General features: G+C 38.7%; 1 protein-coding gene across 1 annotated transcript in view; it reads left to right on the top strand.

Annotated features, from left to right (window-relative positions):
* Window positions 1-5290, top strand: part of GNAI3 (guanine nucleotide binding protein (G protein), alpha inhibiting activity polypeptide 3) — a 46670-nt gene extending 41380 nt beyond the window's left edge. Inside the window, exons 8-9 of the mRNA XM_011968697.1 lie at window positions 3793-4005; window positions 4096-5290. Coding sequence (XP_011824087.1) covers window positions 3793-3983 — 191 coding nt within the window. The 3' untranslated portion in view covers window positions 3984-4005; window positions 4096-5290. The remainder of the gene's footprint in view (window positions 1-3792; window positions 4006-4095) is intronic.
* The last annotated feature ends 4305 nt before the right edge of the window (window positions 5291-9595 follow it).

Raw genomic sequence — 9595 nt, 5'->3', positions numbered from 1 at the left:
AAAAAAATTAGCTGGGCATGGTGGCGGGCACCTGTAGTCCCAGCTACTCGGGAGACTGAGGCAGGAGAATGGTGTGAACCTGGGAGGCGGAGCTTGCAGTGAGCCGAGATCGCGCCACTGCACTCCAGCCTGGGCGACTGAGCAAGACACCACCTCAAAAACAAAAACAAAAACAAAAAAAAGATAAGACTAGACTGGGATTGCTTGACCTTGGTTTCAATTCCAAGGAGAGAGATTCTGGCCATGGTTAAGTCAGGCAGAAATCTGTAGGCCAATCAGTTGAGGTCAGGGGCAGAAATATAACCTGCCAGGGATGGATCACTATGAAACTAGGAGATCAGAGTCAGGTATTTCCAGAGAATAGGAACTCTTATTAGCGGAGACACTGTAAATGCTTTCTATAATAAAGTGAGGCCGGGTGCGGTGGCTCATGCCTGTAATCCCAGCACTTTGGGAGGCCGTGGTGGGTGGATCATGAGGTCAAGAGATCGAGACCATCCTGGATAATGTGGTGAAACCCTGTCTCTACTAAAAATAGAAAAATTAGCTGGGCATGGTGGCGCGCACATGTAATCCCAGCTACTCGGGAGGCTGAGGTGGGAGAATTGCTTGAACCCAGGGGGCGGGGGTTTCAGTGAGCTGAGATTGCACCACTGCACTCCAGCCTGGAGACAGAGTGAGTCTCTATCCGTCAATCAATCAATAAAGTGAAGGGGTAAAGCAGGGTTAAGGAAATGGGAAGAGTCAGAGGTACTCCCAGGTTTCTGTCTTGGATGCTGGTGCTGTGACCTGAATTCATATTTAGGAATGTTGATTTTAAATTATTTATGGAACATCGAAATAATATGTCATGGGCAGTTATATTTGAGGTTGGGGAGAGGTTGGAGTTTGAGATCATCAGTAATGAAAACATGGAAATGGGTGAAATGACCTATGGAGAGAATAATATAGAATGAGGAGAAAAAGGACCACAGATAAAATGAGAGAGAATAGCAGCCTCTATTGGCAGGAGAGGAAGAAAGATATCATAACCAAAAGGAGAGCTTAAAAAGTGAGTTGATTAAATATTTCAGTCAATAGTGTTATCTGCAGATAAGTAAGATAAATACTGAAAAATGGCCTTGGAGTTAACAGTTAGGAGGTCGGTGACCTGCTCTTGAGAGCAGTGTCAATGGAAAGGTGAGTACAGTGAGTTACAGAGTGGAAAGTGAAGAAAGAAGACAAGTGTAGACTACTCTTGAGCAACGTGGTAAAAGGGAGAAATTTAAGAATGTTTATAGGTTGAGGGCTAAGATCCTATAAGCAAAAGAGATGTTGAAAAAACAGATGTAATTGAAGGAGCAAGATTTGCAAGCAGGTGGGAAAAAGGGAATTAAGAGTCTAAGTAGGATAAATGGATAAACAAATTGTGTTATATACATACGATGAATATTATTTACCCAAGAAAAGGAATAATAATAGATGGTACAACTTGTATGAAACTCAAAACACTGTGCTAAGTAAAAGAGGCCGATACTTCTATTATATGATATATCCAAAATAGGCAAATCCATAGAGACAGAAAGCATATTAGTGGTTATGAGAATTGGGAGAATGGGAAGAAAAGGGAGTGATTACTTAATGGGAATAGGGCATTGAAAAAGTTTTGTCGCTAGAGAGAGGTGGTGATTGCATAACATTGTGAATACACTAAGTGCCACTGAATTGTACACTTTAAAATGGTTAAATATCTGTTATGTTAATTTTCCTCAATTTTTTAAAAGAGTATAGGTAGAGCAATTGATTTTTGAGGAAGAAGTAAGACACCTCTAAGACCAGAAGTACAAATAAGTGCAGATATGTAACATTTTGAGTGAGGTGGTAGGACAAAAAGTTGAGATGTAGTTTAATCCTCATGGCCTCTGTTTTCTTAAGGAAGTTGGAAATGTGGTTACCTGTTCAGAGTAAAGAACAGAGGGAAGTGAGAATCAGGTGAATTTATAGAAAGCAACCAAGTTTTAGGATTGGGGGAGAGAGATGTAAGACAAGTAAAAGAATCGGCATTAATGTTGAAGGCCCAGCTTAGAGTCTTCACACAAAGCAAAGAGCCTTTAATATCGTATCCATTTTCTTCGTTGTTGTTAACTTCCAAGCCTATCCTCCATTGTCTTCGTTCTACGTACAGATTCTTACAGTCCTTATTTGCCAGGTATTAGTATCTGTTCCTAGCAGACAAAATTCACTTTTCACTCATCTGCCTCTAATTACAGAGGTTGTTTTCCAGATTTTAAGAACCTGCTTCAAGCACCTACAAAGCTGTTTTCCTTCAGTTCTTTAAATATTTTAATTAATATTCTTTTCCTTTCCTTTTTTTTTTTTTTTTTTTTGAGACAGTGTCTTGCTCTGTCTCCCAGACAGAAATGCAGTGGCATGATCTCGGCTCACTGAAACCTTCGCCTCCCAGATTCAAGTGCTTCTTGTGCCTCAGCTCCACTACAGGTGCCCACCACTAGGCCTAGCTAATGATTTTTTGATTTTTAATAGAGATGGGGTTTCACTGTGTTGGCCAGGCTGGTCTCGAACTCCTGACCTCAGGCGATCCACCTGCCGCAGCCCCAGGTGTGAGCCACCCCACCCAGCTCCTTTTTTCTTAAGCTCCATTTTGTTACCTGGTCTTCTTTATATCTTTGTTATTGATATTTTTGTTATGCTTAATGCTACTGAAAATAGCCTCTAGTTTATTGGAATAATGAATTGTCTTTGTTGCGTTTCTCTGGCTTTATAGCCAGTTTCTAAGGCTACTCTAAAGGTTCCATAAGTAGACAAGATGGTGTAAAAAGCAGGTGATTTAAGGGTATTAATTACAAATGTTGTTGAGACAGCTTTTACTTTTGGTTCCTGCCACCTTTCTTTTTGTAAAAAATAAGAGCTTTATTGATATATAATTCAGAAACCCTAAAATTCACTCTTTTAAAGTGTATTGCTTTTCCTTACTTAAATTATTACCTTAAGGCTTTGAAACTAAACCTCCTTAAAACTGTGGAATGATTTTGAAAAGAACAATTTACCCTGTTGAATTCCTTTTTTGTTTGTTTTAATACAAACAATCCCATAGCATTTATTGCCATCTTGTAACATAAGGGTAATCAAAACAATATGAATAAATGTTCATATTGGACAAAGGACATCTAAAAGCAAACTGTATCCTTCTCAACAATTTCTCACTTCATTGATCCTTTCTAGTTGGAAACACTTTGTAGCAGAGTAATATTATCTCCTTTTAGCATGATCCGACCCAGTTGTTTTCAAAAATATGGAACGCTTCATGAATTTGCGTGTCATCCTTGTGCAGTGGCCATGCTAATCTTCTCTGTATTGTTCCAATTTTAGTACATGTGCTACCGAAGTGAGCACTACCCTGTTGAATTTTTATTCCAAGATCACTCCAAGGAACACAGCCTCTCTCAGACCTTTGAAGCAGTTGTGTTCCCTAGAAATGCACCTTCCTACTTTCCTAGTTTCCCTTTATACTTTCTAGATTTTTTTTAGCTGAAAAGTCTAAATGAAAGGGTAAAGAGAAACGTTATATTTTCTTCAATCTTTGTGTGTGATGATTTTATTTTAGTTACCATGAGAGTCTATTCTCATGAAGAACCTAATTATAGAAACATCTAATGATTATAGAAATAGAGAATTCTATTCATATTTAATTGGGTTATGTTTCCTCTCCATAAGTAAATGGTAATGGTCTGACTTAGTTGAGTTCAGGCAGCTGTTACAATTTGAACTGAGAGTACGGGGTGTCTGTTTTAGGTTCCAATACATATGAAGAGGCAGCTGCCTATATTCAATGCCAGTTTGAAGATCTGAACAGAAGAAAAGATACCAAGGAGATCTACACTCACTTCACCTGTGCCACAGACACGAAGAATGTGCAGTTTGTTTTTGATGCTGTTACAGATGTCATCATTAAAAACAACTTAAAGGAATGTGGACTTTATTGAAAAGCATGGATGTTAGTGAAAGGTAAAGTTTCATACAAGGTAGTTATAGTGCTATAGTGATGTCTGTTAGCTTTGTAAAGTTTTTCTAATTAAGAATCTTCTTCTCTTCTAGTTACTACAGTGTGGAGTGTTGAGACCAGACACCTTTTGCTGTCTTACGGGGCAGCTACAAGCATGAACGGGACCAGGGAATGGCAGCAGCATGCAGAATCTTAGCACTCTTTAGCACAATCTTCTATATTAGGGAACTTTTAATTGACATGAGATGCTAAAGTCAGACATTGGAATTGGAAGAACTGTAAAGTGTGATTTGATCATCAAGACATCACTTGGATTTCTTAATCTTAAATGCTTATGGAAGATGTGAAGTTGAGGTGCTGCATTCTAGAACTTCAATATGTAGCTTACTCTTTTTTCCCCCCTTCTTAACAAACCACCAGTGGTTCATTTTTAGGGTTTTTTCATCAAGAGAAGAATAACTTTACTAAATTTTATTTCTTTATTTGCAAAAGAATCTTTATTAAAACACAATGTTAACTATGCACATGATGTGACCAGATCATCTTGAAAATATTCCTCTTTAGTAGGAACTCTTTGTTTGTAACTCTTGGTGTGGTCAGAATATAATACTTCCATAATTACTTATAATTCTTTCCAGTTACTGGGGCTATGCATACAACTTTTTTGATGAAATTTATGTTATTATCCTGCTCAAAGTACCATTATGGTTTCCATATGGTAATTGCATTGGAAAGTTCTGCAATAAGATTCTAGTTCTCTCTTTTCTTTAAGCTTATGGTTGAAGGTTAACTTTGTTTATGCAGATTACCAAATTACTGCTGTGATGTAGTATGATAAAGTCAGCTTCTTGGATACAGACATGCCCGGGACAGCTGCCAATCAGAAATGCAAATTGCTAAATTCCAAACAGAACCAGTGACTTTGCTGCTACATATTTACTAAATTGACCACTTTGATTCTTGCTTGTTTGTCTCAGTTATAGGGAGTTTTGTACAAGGTGCCTCTTGTTTTCCATCTTCATGGCCTTTTCTGTTGAGAGACATCTAAAGTGTATTAACAGTGCATGCTTTTACTTTGTAAATGTGGTGCCAAATCCCTGTTTGCCATCGTTTTTACTGTAGCAATGTTAACTGTAGTAATCCTTAGTCAGTATGTTCTTTTGCTGAAACTGTTGCATTTTGGGACTTTTTTCCACTTTGTCATGTGTACATTTTTAATCTGTTATAGTTGGCAGCAGTATTAAAATGGTGAGTAAAGAGCCCAGGTTTGCTCCTGTTTGTAACTAGTCTTTAATGGAAATACTGTCTTCTGTTTCCTTTTGCCTTTGTAGAATGTGTTTTAGCCTTTGTCGGAGAATGGGTTTAGGTAGAAGGGTTTCCTGAAGGTCTAGTCCTTTGGTGTAATAGTATTGTTGAACCTTAGGTTTTATGTTATATCTGCATACAAGTGAATGTGATCATCATTCATTTTGCAGATTTACATTTTGCTTGTGTGGAGAGTTATATTCACTTCAACCTACAGACCCTTTTGTATAATGTACAGCAAATGTCATTAAATATTGAATGCTCTATTGGGGGAAGACAAATGAAGAGAATGCATTTTGAGCATTTCAAATCAAAAGTTTGAGCAGTGCCTTTTGGGGTCCAATCTTTTCGGATTGGATTCTATTTCATCTTTTGATGTGACCTTTCACTAGTTTACAGAAAAAGGTTGGTGTCAACAAAAAAGCAAGTCATAGCAGTTCAGTGCCTTTGTTGGTTGTTTTTAACTTTTTTTCTGATTCTTTTTGGAAAATCATAGCTTACAGATGGTATAACTTTATTATATAATGAAATTTTCTTTAGATTTGGGAAAACTTGATCTGAAAGAAAATTATCAGCTTCAGTTGGTGATTGATTCAATGCCCACAATGTAAACAGGGTTGGTAGTTCTTATTCATTTTGAATATATCTTTTCCTTATTGTATTCTGTAATATAGGATCATCTGGAAACGAGAACTGGTGGAATATTATTTTCAACTTTAGTCTTTCTATATTGTGGACTAATGGAATGGTGTTATTGATAATCTAAAATAACCAATAATCCAAAAAAGTTCATTTTATTTTGAATTTGTATTTTCATTTGAATATCTATCTGATATGTTAAATTTTTAGCCCTTCTGTTAAAGAAAAATAGCAGGTCCCCATTTTCTGCCTTTGTACCATTTACATTTGCTCTCTGTTTGTTTACATGAAGATCACTCTTATTTCACCATCCCAAATAACTTATCTAAATGCACATTCCTTGAGGACACAGGGAGACAATTTAAGTCAGTGGTCTTTAATATGACTTAAGTAAAAATCACTTGGACCCATCTAAGAGATTGGCTTTTGGCTGGTGGGCTGGCAATTGATTTTTTTTTTTTTTTGAGACGGAGTCTCGCTCTGTTGCCCAGGCTGGAGTGCAGTGGCGCTATCTTGGCTCACTGCAAGTGCTGCCTCCCAGGTTCACGCCATTCTCCTGCTGGGACTACAGGTGCCTGCCACCACGCCCAGCTAATTTTTTTGTATGTTTTAGTAGAAACGGTGTTTCACCGTGTTAGCCAGGATGCTCTTGATCTCCTGACCTCGTGATTCACCCGCCTCGACCTCCCAAAGTGCTGGATTACAGGTGTGAGCCAGCGCACCCGGCTGGCAATTTATAATTTTTAAAAGGTGATTTTGATTACCAGTCAGGCTTGAAAATCACTGGTTTGTATTGAAACAAAAGATATTTTCTTGTAGCAGGGCTAAAATGTGAGATGAAACATTAAATCTACTAGCTTGAAAAAAAACTTCGGCATTTGTAGTCAAAGAAGCTAAAAGTTGCCTTGTGTGTTTCCTCTGGAGAATGCTGGAGATTTGTGATGGATAATGTTTCAGAATTCAGGTGCCTATGCTTTGGACCATTTAAGAAGCCATTAGTCTCTGTGTAAAGAAGAAATATTCTTAATGGACAGTCCCCCCAACCTTATAAATTCAGCTTTGCAACAGATTTTACCTCCTAGGATGAAAATTCCAAAAACTTTAACAATTATTCTTAAGTGGATCTTGAGATGACATTTTCATCTTGGACAGTTTGAATTCTAAATCTCTAGTTCACAGTGAATCATTTTTTAAATTTTTACTGATGGATCGTTATATTTCACAAGGTACTACATTTTTACAGTGTAAGACTAGATGGGACCAAAATTTAAAAAAAAAATTTCTTGCCTTGTTTTTTAAATTTTCATATATATTCTATTTGTTGTATATACACATTAGACTATTTTAAAATAACAGCTGGTTTTTGTAATTCATTCAGTCACTCTATATTATATTCTGGTCATTATTCTCTCATTTATAGCTGTGACATTCTTTGGACATTGCTTCCCTGGCCTGATTAGTTACTTAATATAATTTTTTCATTTGCTTAGCATGTGTGACATAGTTCTGGAGTTTCCTGTTGCAGAACTCCTTGCTGTATTGCAGTCATATATAAGGTAAAGTCAGCCTCTTGTTCCTATTAAAAACCTACCATTGATTATTTTCCCTTTTTATGTGTTCAAAAAAAAAAAAAAATCAGCAGCCCTCTACTCATTTGTATAAACCTAAAACGTCACTGTTTTCCTTGAGTGGTAGTACTTGTGGGATCTTTCCTTTTCATGTGTAATACTGATTTTAAGAACAATGATCTTAGTTTGCCAGTGCCAGGTAATTATTGTGTTCTACTTTAGGCTTCGTAGTGCAAATCAGAGATCTGACCTGGATCACCCTCAGCTCTTTACATAGCTTTATGGTCATCATATTTTGTTGTATTGCTCCCAACAAGCACAAGAGAAAAAGGCAGGCTGCCTAGAGACCTCAAGTTCAAAGCTGATTTTGCTGACAACTGTCAGGGAGTAAAAGAAAGGCTTTTTCAGGCACTAGAGAACTAACTTTAATGATGATCAAGGTCTTTATTCCTTTATGTTTTAGTTTTTAAGATCCCTTCTCTCCCTCCTTTCCCCTCAGTTTTCTCAACATTTATGAGTTAGTTCTGCTGAGAATGACATACTTCAGAACATATCAGGATAGGGCAGTTTTTTCTCTTGTTTTTTTTTTTTTTTTTTTTTTTTTTGAGACAGTCTCGCTCTGTTGCCCAGGCTGGAGTGTAGTGGCACCATCTCTGCTCACTGCAACCTTTGCCTCGTGGGTTCAAGTGATTCTTGTGCCTCAGCCTCCCAAGTAGCTGTGATTACAGGCGTGTGCCACCACACCTGACTAACTTTTGTATTTTTAGGAGAGACAGGGTTTCACCATGTTAGCCAGGCTGGTCTCAAACTCCTGACCTCAAGTAATTTGCCTGCCTTGTCCTCCCAAAGTGCTGAGATTACAGGTGTGAACCACTCCACCCACTCAGGGCAGTTTTTTTTTCTGATACCATATCAGGCCTAGACCTGGGCTGACTCAGATCTTCTCAGGAATAAGAGGTAATAATGAATGTTAAACAGCAGTAGTTACCTGGGGTACGTGGTTAATTTGATTTAGCGGATTCTTTGGCTAAACCCTAGTAAATTAAAATGTCTGAGCCAGGTCATGGGAATATACATGTTCTTAATACATTCCTCAGGTGATTTTGATGTAGTCAATCTGGGCCAACATTTGGGGACAACTGAGTAGGACCTAATACAGGTTGAGTAGCCCTTATCCAAATCTCTTGGAACCAGAAGTGTTTGAGAGTTCAATTTTTGTCATGTTTTGAAATATTTGCATTATATACTTACTGGTTCAGGATTCCAAATCCAAAAATCTGAAATCCAAACTGCCCCAGTGCGTGCTTCCTTTGAGCATTATGTTGTCACTCAAAAAGCTTCCGGTTTTGGAGCATTTTAGATTTTGGATTTTCAGGTTTGAAATGCTCAATCTATATTAAAGATCAACACAGGCAGCTGGGCGCGGTGGCTCAAGCCTGTAATCCCAGCACTTTGGGAGGCCGAGACGGGCGGATCACGAGGTCAGGAGATCGAGACCATCCTGGCTAACACGGTGAAACCCCGTCTCTACTAAAAAATACAAAAAAAAAAAAACTAGCCGGGCGAGGTGGCGCGCGCCTGTAGTCCCAGCTACTCGGGAGGCTGAGGCAGGAGAATGGCGTAAACCCGAGAGGCAGAGCTTGCAGTGAGCTGAGATCCGGCCATGGCACTCCAGCCTGGGCGACAGAGCGAGACTCCGTCTCAAAAAAAAAAAAAAAAAAGATCAACACAGGCTGGGCACAGTGGCTCATGTCTGTAATCCCAGCACTTTGGGAGGCCGAGGTGAGCAGATCACTTGAGGTCAGGAGTTTGAGACCAGCCTGGCCAACATGGTGAAACCCCATCTTTACTAAAAATACAAAAATTAGCCAGGCATGGTGGTGGACACCTGTAATCCCAGCTACTCTGGAGGCTGAGGCAGGAGAATCGCTTGAACCTGGGAGGCGGAGGTTGCAGTGAGCGGAGATGGCACCACTGCACTCCAGCCTGGGCGACGGAGTGAGACTCCGTTTTTTTTTTTTAAAGTCAACACAAACATTGAAAAGCAACTTCAGTGCACAAATAACCTCAAAATCACTAG

Source organism: Mandrillus leucophaeus, unplaced genomic scaffold (genome assembly GCF_000951045.1).
Source record: "Mandrillus leucophaeus isolate KB7577 unplaced genomic scaffold, Mleu.le_1.0 Scaffold857, whole genome shotgun sequence".
In the NCBI taxonomy this organism is placed as follows: domain Eukaryota; kingdom Metazoa; phylum Chordata; class Mammalia; order Primates; family Cercopithecidae; genus Mandrillus; species Mandrillus leucophaeus.
This window is presented reverse-complemented; position numbering and strand designations above follow the sequence as displayed.